Raw genomic sequence first — 17,220 nt, 5'->3', positions numbered from 1 at the left:
GCTTCGACATGCAATTGGTCATGATTTCGAAAATAAGTAGAATCAGACCGTTCGTTGTCAGAAACTTTTATGCATAGGTTTATTTTTCAGCTCCCTCCCACCCCCCTGCTTGACCGTTCTCTCATGCAAAATTTCAGAAAAAAAGGACTCACACATGACACAGTTGAATGAATAGCTCTGCAGGCTAGGGTGGCGACTACCAGTAAAAAACAGGAGAGTTAGGAAATATCAGGTTTTTTTATTATTTATTTATTTGTACAGTCAACAGGTAGACACAACCCTCATGATTAACTATTTTAATTTTCTGATCAGGCAAATTAGGGACTATGCGGGAATTTGAAAGAAATCATTACTATTTGCTCTGAAATTAATTTATACAGTGCATTCGATGTGGACGCTTACCAGCTACCCTTCAACAACACTTAACATTCATTAGATTGCTCAATTGCGCAATTTTTTTCGACGCAAAAGCGAACGTGCAAATCCATGCCAAATGATCTGAAAATACGCAAAACTTTAATCGACCCTTTCCGATTTAAATAAAACTATGCACTCGTATTTGGCTCAGCGAATTAAGTATTGACGAAGACAATAGAATATTTAACACACACACAGTTGTCCTGTGGCGAATTCAGGAATAGTAAACTAATAGGATACGAGTTAACAAATCTGAAGGTTATTCCAATGGAGCTGCTCTTCTAGACATAGAAAAAGCATTCGACAGTGATTGGCACAAAGGTTTGATTGAGAAATTGTCAACTTATAATTTTTAAATTTTCATAATGAAGATTTAAAAAAATTAACTGATCGAACCAAAACTCTGAATCCGATTGATTTCCTGTGTGTCTCAAAATGGTGTGTGTCACAAAATAGTAATTGATAACAAAATCGAAATTGATCGACAAAAGCGAAAAATGCCACTGAGCTTAAACTGGAAAAAAATAATAAAAGATTATAAAATTTAAAAATCTATACTGAGCGTCTTAGCAGTGTGATTTAAGAAATCAGAAAAAAGAATTATCAGTTTCCGTTAGACTCTACTAGAAATTTTGGAAATAAATATTGAAATTCAGTTCGCGCAAATACGTATTTCGACTGTGACATACAGTCATCCTCAGTGCTTATGTGGACTTGTGGGGACGGAATTTCAATATTCATTCCCCAAATTTCTAGTGGTGTCTAAGGGGCCATCCACATACCACGTGGTCAGATTTTTAACTATTTCGACCCCCCCCCCTCCCCCTCCGTGGACAACTGCCATTATAAATTCTAAAAAAATTGTATGGACCGTGGACATTACCCAACCCCCTCCCCCCCTCCCCCAATGCTGTCCACGTGGTATGTGGATGGCCCCTAACGCAAACTGATAATTCTTTCTTCTGATTTAACAAAAGATTATAGTTTTTAACCCGTTTCTGCCTATTTTGGTGTCCCAGACATTTCGGAAGTGTCTCCAGTCTTCAGAGATCTCGATGAAGATCTCTCGTAAATAAACGAAAAAACGACGAACCCGGCGAGCAGTTACTCTGCGGACGCACTTCTGCATTCAATAGGGGCACCAAAATTCGCAGGAATGTTTGAAAAGTTATGTTTTTTTTTACCTCGCCCAGTGTAACCTTTTTTTTTTTTTCAATTTTCATACTGGATGAGTTTCTCAACAGAAAATATTTTTGTTCAAGAATTAACTTAGCAAAAGCGAAGTTAAACTGTTTCAATTACTGGTGGGAATTTCAGCAGGAACCTGTTCAATTTTGATCCTTTTTTAGTTTTGTGATTTAGGTGTGAGAACCTATGATAGTCGTAAACTAAATCACTTTTAAGCAAATTTCAAACATTATAGAATATCAGAGAACTTATTTTTAGAAATTGATTCGCCACCCTGGCGGGCAGGTCTAATTGCCGATACTTGGTAGGATTTCTAACGAGGCTCGATGAAGTAGAGCAGAGGCGTCTCGTCCACCTGTTCAACCTGTTCATAGGACAGGTAGACAATCTCAGAAAAAAAGTGATTTTTTCATATTTGTAGAGTGGATGAAAAATCATCGAAGGTAATTTATTTGTAATTTTAATGTTATCCCGCACATCCTTATTTTATTTTCTACATAGTGGAAATTTATGCACCATAAAGAATGTAACCTGATGCGCTACACTTCAGACTACGCCATACAACTCACACGCAACGCAACCCACACGGCCACACGCAATAATGACTTCCGTTTGTTCAGACCTTTCACCTGAACTAACCGCCGTTCAACACTTCTCTGCACCTTCAAGAGCGGAAGGGTAGACGCAGTCATTTATGCTCACCACTACTAATGCGACGCCTCGCGTAAAAATGACATTTTTGGTTCAAACTTTCTGCTGAACAAAACCGATGTCAGCGAGAGAAAACATTCATTAGGTACACACCACCTCTTTTCAGTGTCTGGTAAATCTGTTTCGTTATGCCTTTCTGTTTCTTCTCTCGACGTCATTGAAATTTGAGAGAGACCACGTGGCCGCGAGAGTTCGCAGATCCATCTTCAGAGCTTTCGTAGTGCAAATGAAAAACGAGCAAATTCATTCGTTATTTCTGTCAATGTGGTGGAATTCTTCCGTCGATGTATAGTTTCATTCAAACCTCTACACCCATTTTGTTCATTCGAAAACTTGAACCTCGCATATTCCGCATAGTATACGTTTGTCTTCTTACGCGCTGCTTTCTTTTTAGCTTAAAATTTTAACATCGTCTAAGGAAACGCTTTAGCATTGAACTAAGATTTGATAAACAAAGATAGGTTTTTTACTCATGCGAAAAGTTTAGAGGCAAAAAGATCATAAACATAATTTTAATTATCGTTGGACGAAACCTGAATGATACTGACATTGCATATCACAACTCCATCCGTCGAGCGAACTTTTCTAGTTCTTCGACGGATCAAGAGTTATTCACGACTTAAACCGATCATTGAGAATCATGATGCGATAAATGTGGATAAAGATTTCCTCTATGAAATGATGCAGATATCATTATTCTACGAGAAAGTTATCGGAAAACTCGCGGTCAACGATTGTAACCAGTCTTGTCCAGTTACTGATCTTTGTGCATTTATCAACATATAAAATGCATCACATCAGGTTTTAGGTAGACACTGTGATGAGCAAAAAAAGCACAACTTTATTGAACTGTGTTGCGCGTAGAGTGCGTGGAATATAACTACACATTAGAGATGGTCGGGTACGGGTATTTTTACCCGAAACCCGTACCCGACCCGTACCCGACGGGTTCGGGTCGGGTTTCGGGTAACGTAAAAAAATTTTTTACGGGTTCGGGTCGGGTACGGGTAATTTAAAAACCAAGGCTTCGGGTTCGGGTCGGGTACGGGTTTGAAAAATTCTCAATTGGTCGGGTACGGGTCGGGTACGGGTAATTTGATTTTCGTGCATTATGAGAAATTAATTTTTAACATTTCAAACCTAGGTGTTTACTTAGTTTCGATAATCGGAAAGATCGAACAAGAAATTGCCCATTCTCACTCAACGAGAGATCGGCCAATACCTATTCTGACAGTTGCCGGCAGTGTTTGCACCAAGGGAATGACATCATGCTATCTCTTTCTAATGTGAAAGTCAATAGTTCTTCCTGCAACCGTTTTGAGTTAAATGGAATTTTTGCCAGGCTGTTTTTCATCTCTGTGAGGAAAACCGCGGAGCATTGCACAGTAAGGCAACTAAATACAAAGGCTGGTTAAGTAAAAAAAGTGTGGATAAATGCGACAAAAATATGGTATTTACTTAATTTTGGGGTGCTGAACACCAATCTCCATTCCTTTTTTTATTTCTGGCCGTCCATAAAGCAGGTGACCTAATTATTAATGATTTTGGCACTTTTCCCCTTAGCCACAGGGCTTTCTCCACAGAAACAAATTACGTAGCTTTTGCACAACACCTCAAATCAACCAAATTTTGCGAAAAATTTTTTTTTTTAAATTAAAACAAAATAGGTAATACATACAAACTAACTACGAATTAACTTTTTCTTTGACACCAAAAAAATCCAAGCTATCATTGAAGCTGTTTCAAAGAAATGAATTTTTTTCAAACACATGTCAAAAAACGTCAGTATGCCAAACTTCGAAAAGTTATAAAAAAACAGATCTCATCAAAAGGTAGAAAAAAATCCAGGACGGGTCGGGTACGGGTCGGGTTCAAGCAATTTCGGCGTTGTTTTCTTTCGGGTACGGGTCGGGTACGGGTAGTTGGAATAGATATTTTTCGGGTTCGGGTCGGGTACGGGTATTTTAAACAAAGCAGACTACGGGTTCGGGTCGGGTACGGGTTTGAAAATTTTAGATTAGTCGGGTACGGGTAACAAATTTCCCATACCCGACCATCTCTACTACACATATGAGTGGGTAACCCAGTCAACTACAAATCGTATATCAATGTGTGAAAATTATCGCAAATGTATCTTAACCAGTGCTGAGAATATTCACTGTCATGATATTCAAAAGCAGCGATTTTCAGCCGTCTTTATATTGATAATCATACTACCCTTTCATGATACCAACCAACCGATAAACACCGACAAAATAAACTTTAACACTCGTGTTGATATTTTGATCGTCAAAAATGATTATCATATCAAAATAGTGAAAATCAAAATAATCTTATTCGACCATTTATACTGTACTGGGCAGTGTACAGCGTCTGAACAGATTTGCACTACATGGATTGATAATCACCGAAGCTTCTCTGAATATCATTACGAGGCCTTTGATATTCATTTCACTGTTCTGTCATTGAATATGAGAAACGATATTCATGCATCGTCGCAATGAACATAGGTTACTGTGTGCATTAGAGAATAAATGTGCTGACACTGAGATTAACTCAATTCATCTACTCATGAATAAACATTGATATTCTAAGGCGCTGATCTTAACGGAGTCGAAATCGTATACCCCACTTATTATCATGCGCAAGAAATTCAGTTTTAATTGTATATCATGGTGGAGGCTAATCCATTTACGGTTGTAGGCTTAGAATTGTAAGATAGTGTGAAACAAATCACCTTTAATCGAAAATTATCGTATATAAATACGTATGTCGATAAATTGCATATCATTATTCCTCTGCACGTATATCGCCTCCAAAATAGTACGCATATGCTGTTTTTGTGCATCAAATGCGAGTTTGTATGATAAATATAAGTGCGGATATTGGAATCGAAACATTATTATACGTATGAAAATGTTGACTGGGTAAGCCAAAGCTGCGTGCTGCTGAGTAAATTAAATGTGTGTGGACTAAATTCATCATAAACCTACACCGTGATAATGAAAAAACTCAGTGAGCATAGCGCAGAGCCCTACGTAAATACTAAAGACTAAGTTATTAAGGAAACAGTCAGAAAAGTTTTCGACCAGCTGGAATTTTCATCATAGTGCCCTTATCAATGAGCACTAAAAATGCGCTATCTATATTTTATCAGTTGCAATCGAAAAAGACTCTCTGCGAGAGCTTTCTTCACTTACTTTTCACAATACAAGCTTTCTGATGTTGCGTATTTTGACTTCATTACTCAGCGTGTTGCAGCCAGGGCTCTACAGGTTTGAAACAAAATGAAACTGAATATCTCGCTCTTTCGATTCGAACAGTTTCATTTTCACTTGATTCCTTTCGGCTGCTGTCATCGAATCACTTCCTTCTCTTTTTCCCGTCTGTTGTTCATTGGATCATTTCAAATGAAACTGATGACTATTTCAATTGACGGGTGAGAAAGACTCTTTCCTTTCCTTCAGCGTCTCAATTGAAATTAGCACCGCATCGCGTCGTTTGATGATAGTTTTTTTAACACCGCAAACTGTAGTTAGAACGGCAATGACATCCAATAAATACGTCATGCAAATTCCGATCTATATTTCCTTCCTCTTTCCTATATATGGATGAAGTACTGTATGGAAGTCTCCTGTCTCCGTCAGCGCTCATTGTAATTTTCAATTGAGAATCGTCATGTGAGAGTGATGGTGATAATGTCCGCTTTCAAGTGAAAAGCATTTGTATCAGTTTCAAGCCCTTCAGTTGTCAAAATCAAAGCAAGAGCTTTTGACTGGGTTTCATGTGACTCACGAAGTGCTCGAAAATAATACAAAAAGCTTTTCAATTGAAAGCGACGGGTCAAAGCGTTACTAACACCTGATAATTGTCAATTGAAAATGACTTTGTCAGGCTCTGGTTGCAGCAAATGCGCGTGAAAAAAAATCAACTCATCCGTTTTTTCTACATTCTTCGGTGTTCTGTGCAAATGATATGAGTTTCTTTGATACACACAATGAGTATGACAAGACTGATTGTAACAGTTCCTTCTTTTCTTCATAACCGACCGTATGGACGTAGCCGGCGGCGTTATCGATCTATACAAAGCGGTAGCTACTGAATTGCTGTACAATGAACAAGGTAAATTAATTCCAATCAGCCCTTGGTTATTCGTGCAACTTCGCTAGGAGGAGCAAAAAAAATCAAGAGTTTCAAAATTGAAAGAAAGCAAAAAAAAAGACAGAAAACGACAAAAATCAAAATAATGTCTAAAATTTCAAAAATCAAAAATTGTCAAAAGATCAAAAGCGACAAAAATGTCGAAAATGACAAGAAAAATTCACGAATGTCAAAAAAGTCAAACGTAACAATAACAAGAGCTTAAAAAAATGTCAAAAACTCAGATGTTACAACATGTTAAAAATGTCAAGTGCTTTAAAAATGTAAAAAATGCCAGAAATCATCAAAAACATCAATTATAAAAATCAGAACAATGTAAATGCAATCGTCGTAAAAAATGCCAGCATTTTCAAACTGAAAGAAAGCAAATAAAACTGGAAATGATAAAAGGACAATGTAATAAATCTTCAACAATGTCAAAAACCGTCAAGAATGTCAAAAACGTTGAAAGGTTAGAAAAGACAAATAAGTCTTACATGTTGAAAATGTCAATTAAAAAATAACAACTAACAAAAACATAAAAAATGTCAAGAATATCATAAACGTCAACATTTCGGAAATATTTTATTTTATTTTTTGTCGAGAATGTCCAGAAAAAGTCAAAAAAGTTAAAGCTTTCAAAAAATTCTCAAGATCGAGGATGATAAAAATTTAAGTATTTGACATAATAAATGACAAAAATATAAAAATGTCACAAACATAATAATTAACAAAATTCCAAAAATATCAAAAATGTCACATGCTTTCAAAATGTTTCAGATGACAAAATTTTAAAAAAATGTCGTATTCCGAAAATAAATTATTATTTTAACTGCAACTTTCAAACGCTCTCTGAAAATAATATAACTTTAATGAAAATAAATATAATATGAAGGTAAAGGGGAAGAAGAAGAATATGAAGAAAAAAAACCAATTCAAAAAATATTCAGGTCGAAGAAAACAAGTGATAAGTTTTACGACATGAAACATACTTTTCAATTGATATAAGAATGTTTTTTTTTTCTTTATAACTTCTGGCTATGGGAACTGGGCTCAATGTCTCAAAATTATAAAAAACCATGCTTATTCTTTTTTCTTTTCCCAGTTGCTCTCGAGGTACGATGCTGGCCTAACGAGTCAGTCGTTGTAGGTTTCGTTTTTCTTCCGTGAAGAAACACATGTGGCGCTAATTATTTTTCACGTGACCGTGCGACAGCTGTCCCTGCGAGAAGCATGGATATAAGGGTGCCGATGATAATCGACTTTTTGAATTTTGTTTAACAGTAGAACTCAGATGTTTCATCTTCTCGAAAAAAAAGACTCCAAAATTTCAGCTCATTCTGACTTCGGAAACACGATTTATGCCAAAGTCTTAGGAATGCATAAAACGTGGAGATCTGGTGTTATGAAAAAAATGTTGAAAAAAACTTCCTGGCACAGGTAGCTCATGAAACTATCGATATCGATTTTTTTTTACATAGGACTACGTCGATTGAGTTGTTGTAACAAAAACAACTAATTAATTGAGACATTATTAAAAAAACTGATAAATAGCCTGGATTGTCCAAATCATATCGAGCAATCAATCACTACCTTATTTCTCAAGTACAGCCGACATTGAAGTATACAACCGATCTGAACGATTTGTGGTTGTTGTTGTTTCACTAGCTCCAGTACACACGCCACGCTTACTGAAAATTTTTGGAAGGGACCGTTCAAACATTGTACCATCATTATTATTCCAATATCGAACAGGTTTCATACGGACGCTAGGTGCGGATTGCAAGAAGGATCGTAATATGAACACAATGTATAAGGGGCCATCCACATACCACGTGGTCAGATTTTTAACGATTTTCGCTGATTTTTAACGTTTTTCGCTGTTGTCGACCAGTGTTATTAGCAATATCGCTATCGAGAAACGGCATGCTTATTATTTATATCCGTGTTTGTGTGTTATATGATTTTTTCCTCCCTTTAAGTCGTGGAAGGTTAGCAGTAAAAACTTGTTCACTCAACCAAGAAACGAAATCATTGTACCATACTTTGATTGCTGAACAAATCTAGCATTGTTCTATTTAATGCCTTTAACACCTTTCTGTTCGTTATTGTGCATTCCAGAGCAAATCGAAATCAAAGATGTTTAACTCATTTTCCAATATTTTAAGGGAGTTTTAATCGGACGATTATTCGCTTCTATGTTCTAATGAGCCAACGAATTCGTTTAACATCTTCGAGCATATGTCCGCATTCAAAATAAGAGCCACGTTGTGAATATCCACACGCATGTCGAATTCGTTTTTATAACACTCACACTCTAAAATTGTTTTTGGTTTTTAATCTATCCCAGAACTACACTTTTTCTTTGCTACATTTCAAAAAAGCAGAGTATTCAGAAAAAACGCATTTCACATTGTTTGTAAGCAATAAATACGTGTTTGTTTACATGACAACCGCCTTGAAAGCGACGCTATAACAGTTTGAATATGGTGTCTACTAACATCATTGAAATCTAATGACGTTGTTCTTGCAATGAAAGACGAAAAAATTGATTTTTGAAAATGTTTCAATCAACTATTTCAGTTGATTTTCATAATTTTTCTAGCATGCAAAAACAAAACAAACACAGAAAAAATTATTCAAACCTTTTTTTACGAACACCAAATGGTCTTTTTTTGTCAAGTTTAAAAACGACCAAAAATTTCTGAAGTGAAAAATAAAAAAAGTTGAAAATGGTAAAAATGACGCAATTTCACATCTTAGACATAACAAAATCACACATATTTCCATCAGTGCGTCTTGAACTGTCCTAGAGATCAGACGTTTTTTCGGTTGCTTGTGGACTGCCTTTAGCTTCAAAGTTTGTGTTTTGTCAGTGTGTCTTTTAAAGACTACCTGAAAGTTATTTCCCATCAGTCTTTCTCAAGACTACCTACTTTTGAATTTAACATTTGTTTTAACTTTTTTCGTATCACCTGAAATGGCTGGACGGAAAAAGAAACCTCGCATCGCTGCGGGGAGGAAAAGAGAGGCATCTCTTTCTGACACATCGAGTGTCTGTAGTGACAATCCTTTTGATATTTTGCCTGAGCAAGAAGCTGGTGAAATGGAAGTTACCAATAATGAAACTATACAAAATATAAAATCTTTAAAAAAGGAGAAAGTTCCACCTATTGTGGTAACTATTTCTTCTGAATTTAATATATTCAAAAAGGAACTTTCAACGTTTGTTTCTGACGTTAAAGTTACCTATCAAATTGGCCGTAGAGGTGAATGCCGCTTATTAGCCGACTCAGTAAAGGGTCGTGATCGTCTTGTTCAGTATTTAACTGACAAGATGTACAAATTTTTTACATATGACACCAAGAACGCCAAGCCGTTCAAGGTTGTCTTGAAAGGTCTCACCAACGATCAAACCGTTGATGAGATCAAACTTACTTTAACAGAATTACTTGGCATAGCCCCTACCCAAGTAATTCTAATGAAACAAAAATCACGAGGCGAAAACAGTCAGAGAACTGGAATTTCCCTTGTTAATTATTTAATTCATTTTAACCGCAATGAGGTTAACAACTTAAAATTTTTTGAAAAAGCACATGCTTTGTATAATGTGCGTGTAAAGTGGGAAACTTATAGGAAGTATGACGGAGGTGAAAAGCATATCACCCAATGCCGTACTTGCCAACGTTATGGCCATGGTTCCAAATTCTGTAACATGGACCAAAAATGTCCTAATTGTGGAGACTCTTCTCACAAAAAGGACACATGTCCTGTGAAAGAGAGTAAAAATTTTCGCTGTGCGAATTGTAACGGCAACCATATGTCAAATTTTTATCAATGCCCAGTCCGTTTAGCAATTGTTAAGGCAAGGCAAGGTAAACAAAATTCAATTTCTCAATTAAAACCAATTTCAAAACAAAATTCTCCAAGCGTACCAGTGACGCATAGTTTACCTACTCCTTTGCATACCCGTTTAACTTATGCACAGGTTACAGGTAGTTCGAACATTATACCGCCTAGTGTTGGTAGTTCGAAAATGACCGTTAATATGGGTAAGCAAAACACGCTAGAAAATAATTGTACACCTATTACTCCAGCTAATATTGCTGCCGAAAATATTTTTTCTAATGTCAACTGCCTGGGGCCTATTACGGCAGGTAAACTTTCTTTTTTGCAACAGGCAATGTTCGATCTTATGAACGCCATGTTGCAGGCAAAATCAATGTTTGAAGCCATTCAAATAGGCGCAAATTTTACTATTAAAATTGTTTCTAATTAAAAATTTAGCAATGATTTTAAATAAAACAATTAAAATATTAAATTGGAATGCTCGCTCATTGAAGGCCAATGAGAATGAGCTTTTTAACTTTTTAACAGTAAATAATGTGCATATTGCAATTATTACTGAAACAATTTTGAAACCTAACATAAAATTAAAATATGATCCCAATTACGTGGTTCATAGATATGATAGGATTCAGGGTTCCGGCGGTGGAGTTGCAATTGTTATTCATCGCCGAATCAAACATCGTGCTCTTCCCCATCTTGAGACGAAAGTTATTGAAACTTTGGGAATTGAAGTTCAAACTGAACTTGGGATTTTATTTATTGCCGCAGCATATTTACCATTTCAATGCACACGCGAGCTCAAAAACTATTTTAAAGGTGATTTACAAAAACTCACCAGAAATCGTTCGAAATTTTTCATAATCGGCGATTTTAACGCTAAACATCGTTCATGGAATAATTCTCAAAGTAATTCCAATGGCAAAATTTTATTCAATGATTGTTCTTCAGGATACTATTCTATTTTGTCTCCGAATAGTCCTACATGCTTTTCTTCTGTAAGAAACCCTTCAACAATTGATTTGGTGCTGACAGATCAAAGTCATGTATGTAGTGATTTGATCACACATGCTGACTTTGATTCTGACCATCTTCCAATAACTTTTTCTTTATCACATGAATCAGTTTTAAACCCTATGAGCTCTGTTTTTAATTATAACAAAGCTAATTGGGAAAGATACAAAACTCATATTGAGAGAAATTTCAATAATGAGCTTGATTTGCAAAACGAAGTGAATATTGATTCCGCTTTGGAAGCATTAAAATGTGCAATTGTTGATGCCAGGAATTATTCTGTTCCAAAGGCTCAAGTGAAATTTGATTCATCAATAATTGACGAAAATCTTCAACTTCTAATTCGTTTGAAAAATGTCCGCAGACGTCAATATCAACGTTCTAGTGACCCTGTTTTTAAAACTATTTATAAAGATTTACAGAAAGAGATTAAACATAGATTTACTCTTCTGAGGAATCAAAATTTTGAGACTAAAGTTGAAAAGTTGAAACCATATTCAAAACCATTTTGGAAGCTGTCGAAGATTCTTAAGAAACCTTCAAAGCCTATTCCAGTTTTAAAAGATGGTGAACGTTTTCTTGTATCAAATGAACAAAAGGCTCAAAGACTTGCTCAGCAGTTTGAGAGTGTTCATGACTCAAATTTGAATTTTGTGTGTCCAATTGAAAATGAAGTCACACGTCAATTTGATTTAATTTCTTCCCAGAATTTTTTACCTGCAGAAATAATTGAAACTAACTTGAATGAGATTAAATCAATTATTAAAAATTTCAAAAATATGAAAGCACCTGGTGACGATGGAATCTTTAATATACTAATCAAACATCTCCCTGAGAGCACAATGGATTTTTTAGTGAAAATTTTCAATTGCTGCTTCAAAATTGCATATTTTCCCAAATTATGGAAAAATGCAAAAATTACTCCCATTTTAAAACCGGATAAGAACCCAGCTGAAGTTTCAAGTTATCGACCAATCAGGTTGCTTTCTTCAATAAGTAAACTGTTTGAGAGAGTTATTCTTAACAGAATGATGTCACACATCAACGAAAATTCAATTTTTGCAAATGAACAGTTTGGATTTCGCCATGGGCATTCCACAACTCATCAATTGCTCAGAGTTACTAATATGATACGAGCTAACAAATCTGAAGGTTATTCCACTGGAGCTGCTCTTTTAGACATAGAAAAAGCATTCGACAGTGTTTGGCATAAAGGTTTGATTGCGAAATTGCAAACTTTTAATTTTCCAATTTTCCTAATCAAAATTTTAAAAAATTATATTACTGATCGAACTCTGCAGGTTGTCTATCAGAATTAAAAATCTGATAGATTTCCTGTCAGAGCAGGTGTGCCTCAAGGTTCAGTCTTGGGTCTAGTCCTGTACACATATTCACTTCAGATCTTCCTGATTTGCCTCCAGGATGCACAAAGTCATTGTTCTGCGATGACACAAGCATTTCCGTAAAAGGAAAAAGTCTTCGTGTCATATGCAGTCGATTGCAGAAAAGTTTAGATATTTTTTCTTCCTACTTGCAAAAGTGAAAAATCTCTCCCAATGCTTCTAAAACTCAAATGATAATTTTTCCGCATAAGCCTAGGGCTTCTTTCCTCAAGCCAAACAATAATCACGTTGTCAAGATGAATGGGGTTATTTTAGGTTGGTCCGACAAGGTTAAGTACTTGGGACTAATTTATGATAAAAAACTTATTTTCAAAGAGTACATTGAGAGTATACAAGCCAAGTGCATCAAATATACGAGATGTTTATATCCTCTCATTAACAGGAATTCTAAACTTTGTTTAAAGAACAAACTTTTGATTTACAAACAAATTTTTAGACCAGCAATGCTTCATGCTGTACCGATCTGGTCAAGTTGCTGTTCAACAAGGAAGAAAACGCTCCAAAGGATTCAGAATAAAATTCTGAAAATGATTTTGAAGCGTCCTCCTTGGTTTGGTACACTCGAATTACATAGACTTACTGGTGCTGAACCATTAGAAGCTATGTCAAATAAAATTATTAACAATTTTCGACAGAAATCGTTGCAATCCTCAATTGCTACGATAAGCTCTCTTTATAGCCAATAAGTTAGCAATTAAGTTAGTTGTAAGTTTACTTCCCCTTTTCTGACAAGTAGGTTTAAATCCCTACGAATGATAAGTCCTAATTGCGAAAGCAAACAAATCCTAACAATCAAAATTACAAATTTCTAACAGTGTTGAGAAGTCACCATTTGTGATTGGACACACATACTCATTATTTACTAATATTTATCATAAATACTTAAGCTACTAACAAATCCCCCCTTAAAAAAAAAAAACACATATTTCCATAATGTCAATAAATTTTTAAAAACCGTTGAAGTCTTAAGTTTTAGTGAAGCGTTATTTTACAAGAATTCGAAAAATGAGCAAGAACAAAAAGTGTGACTGAAACTTGGAAAAAAATATGTGTAGCGTCTGGACGAGGATAATTTTTTCAAGACTAAGTCACACATCCTGTCTTCGTTCATTTTTCGCATCTCGTAAAATTTCGAAAACATTGCCAAAATGTTGTCATAAGATAGAAAAAGTGAAATTATTTTTTTAAAGACATTAAAGTTGTTTTTTCTTTGCGGGGGAAACGTAGCACGCAAAAACAAAGTGACGTGAAAACCGCGTTAATTCCAAAATTGAAATTTCGAAACCATCGTCAAAAGAGCCGCATAAAACAATGTGTAAAAGCCGGATACAGTATCAAAAAAATCATAAACCACAAGAATGGCCAAATGATACAAATGTGAAAAATGTTGAAAATGTAGAAATCATTGTAAATGTCATGAATCTCAGAAACGTCAAAAAATGCTAACAAAGTCAAATGTCAAAAATAACAAATTTGTTAAAAGTAACTTGAGTATGATAAAAATGCGGAAAAGTTAAACAACATCAATAGTTTTCTAAACTCCTAAAAATGTCAAAAATCCTAATAACTCCTAAAAACCTATAATATGTTTTAAAAATTTAAAATTAAACAATCGAAAGTTAGCTTGAAAAGCCTGGGACAGAAAATGAGTTTAGAAGTGGAGTGAAGTGAGCAGACTAGACCAAAAACAAAATCTGGATATGCGTAAGCAGGTCATGCTTTTTTAATGAAGTTGAATCATCAACATTCAAGACTTAAGTGGGTTTTAGAGGAGAAAATTTTAATTCCGTTTATGATTGAAACCAAGTCCAAGAAAGTGTCTCTCATTATAATTACTAAACAGCTTCTCTACTCTTTTTGCTTAGCTGTGAATTGGTTGAAATTACCATGTGCTATCTTTCAATTACGATGCCATAACTTGGCGAAAGTTACCCACCGCTCAAGAATACGTAGAGCCGTTAATTCCCGGACACGCTGAAAGGCTGTTCCGTCCGTATCACTCTGAATTTTTCATGACCGCACCGCACCAATCTTCGCGGGTGGCGCTGCTGAAATGAAACAAGTTTCGCTCTTATCGCAATCTTTATTCAGCTTTTATACCTCGTCTCCGACTCCGTCGGCTTGGGTTGTAGATGGGTTTGCAATCGGTGTTCTATTAGCGCTTTCCCATCAGAACTGAAGCACAGACGAGATGAGTTGTGTGTACATAACGGATCGAGGCTATTGTTACATTTTTTCCTGTTGAATAATTCACGTTCAAAGTTTACAACAGCCAGGGGCGGCCCTCCTGGCCGGCTGAGGCATGTTCGAGGTGGCCAAAAATTTGCTATTCCAATTATCTTGGTGAGGAAACTGTGCTTTTTCATCATCAGTCACTGGTTGTTTATACTCTGCTTTTACTGCTTCTTTATGCCCTAATGCGGTGAGAGATGCTTTTGTTGGTATGTCCAATAGCTTAATAAAAAAATAATCTTATGCCAGCAGGGTCTGACATAAAGCACTACTTGCTAGAGATTGAAATGCGTTGATTATGAGCTTTTCAGAGAGATTAATCTGGGCGGATAATTGCATTATGTGCCATAAAAAACGCAGACTATCTTCTTTTTTTGTTGACTACGCAGGCAGGAAAAGATTCGTTGCACTTGGTGGCGTTTTTCGCCTTCAGAGATAGAATCAAAATACAGAAATAAAAGTGAAATTTCCCGCGCTGGGAGGAAAAAGAAGCTTTCTCACTCGCTCGTGTGGGGTCATATAATGGATACAGTAAAAATTAAAATAGAATCTGTTAACTGTTTCCCACGAGAGTGGCGTCTAGCGAAACTGTGCTTTAATTAGGTGCACAGCACTTTTTATTTTTATTTCGGTGTGCACCAAAATGCGTAAAACGGTTGCTAGGAGGGGACGCCATTCTTGACTGGATAACGGAAATGATGTTATTACTCACGCATTAAATGTTTCGTTTTTTTTGCTTTGCTTTCAGGTTTGGAGTATGACGACATGACCCCAACGTTGCGGCAACTGTTTATCAGTGTTCGCCAGCTGCAGCAAGACATGGCCCAGGTCAAGACGCAGATCAGCGAGGAGCGGACACTTCGCAATCACCTCCAGCAAGTTCTGATGGGTCACCTGGAAAGCTACGGAACATCGAACACGACGTGCTGAGCCGCGAGCGGAGGTTTGCTTTTAGTCTTCGTTTCGCGTTTGTTTTTGACTTTTAAAACGGGAAGTTTTCATCACGCCACGCCACACGACACACGAGTGATGGCGCTTTTGAATTTGAAATTTGCTTTTGTTCTTGTTTGGTAAAAAGAGCAAATTGTTCATAACTTTTCTAATGTAAGTTTCACAAGAAATAACTACACGAAGCTTTACAATCACACCTAGCATTAGTATGACGTAACGAAGTATCGATTACTTTTCATTGAATTTATAGTCTAATAAGTGTTTTAGAAGTAACAGAACGCAAAAGTGCGCCTTTTTTTCTTATGCCTTAATAGTATTCGCATGGAGTTAAGCCGTGCAAATTTAAAAAATTGAGATTTATTTGTGTTGAAACAAGAGAACTTTGTGCCAAAATAAGGCTCATATAATTCTAATCAACAATTTGGATCTGTTTATGGAGATTCACAGATTCGTTTTCGTGCGCAATAATACATTACTATGTTTATATTTGAACATTGATAATAAGAATATTTTCAAACCATGGGTATGGATACAACTTACTGGTTTCTAAAAATCCGAATCCATTAACTCGAGAATTACTAATATTTTATGAGTAAAACTGATGATATGCAATTTACCAGATGAAAGAATGATAAAAAATATCAGATAATTTACCGCTAGCTCTGTGGTAATCGATTTTAGTATTGATGTTATTCACTCCAGCATATTCGATTGATGAGGTCCAAGATCTTTCACGTTTCTCGTGTACAAAACGCTTGCAAAGCATCGGTGGAATTTCAGCTGAGTACCGTTTTCACGATAGGCATACGTCACACCGCATGCGGCTGGAACCGGCTGGCTGGCTGTGGTGTTCTGCCACTTTACACACTCGAAAAGGCAATCTCCACGCTGAGCCACAAATCCGCTTGCCGCTAACCTGGGACCTCATAAACGTATTCCCGTGCCGGGAAGGGCAAAAATCATGTTAGTTATGGGATGCTGCCTGACCTAAGAGTGCGGTTAAATGTACCTCGGCCCTTCCAGTCATAGAGGCAGTAGGTAATTAATTCCGCATCTTTCTGTGAGATCTTTCTTCCTTCTGGAAGCACCAACCGGGGAAGTTTGCATCCACCACACCGTGCACCGCATGCAATGTCGCGAACAGCATGGACGACTCCGGCAGTGGTTGCTTCACGCGTGGTAGCTAAGGGGAGAAGACATGACAAATTGCTTCCCCAGTGTTACATTACCTCCAGCGACACACGAGATATTGTATCTGGCGGGTTGTGAGCTCGCTCATTACACCGCCCGCTGGTTATGTTGCGGTCCAGAAGGAACT

At 36.4% G+C, this 17,220-nt stretch overlaps 1 protein-coding gene across 1 annotated transcript in view; it reads left to right on the top strand.

Moving 5' to 3' along the window:
* LOC129726920 (rho guanine nucleotide exchange factor 7) overlaps nt 1–16,422 on the top strand; it is a 108,511-nt gene extending 92,089 nt beyond the window's left edge. The window contains exon 8 of the mRNA XM_055684184.1: nt 15,700–16,422. Coding sequence (XP_055540159.1) covers nt 15,700–15,881 — 182 coding nt within the window. The 3' untranslated portion in view covers nt 15,882–16,422. The remainder of the gene's footprint in view (nt 1–15,699) is intronic.
* Nucleotides 16,423–17,220: the final 798 nt, after the last annotated feature.

The sequence above is a fragment of the Wyeomyia smithii genome, chromosome 3, assembly GCF_029784165.1.
Source record: "Wyeomyia smithii strain HCP4-BCI-WySm-NY-G18 chromosome 3, ASM2978416v1, whole genome shotgun sequence".
Taxonomy (NCBI): Eukaryota; Metazoa; Arthropoda; class Insecta; order Diptera; family Culicidae; genus Wyeomyia; species Wyeomyia smithii.
Note: the sequence above shows the minus strand (reverse complement) of the source record. Positions and strands in the feature narration are given on the sequence as shown.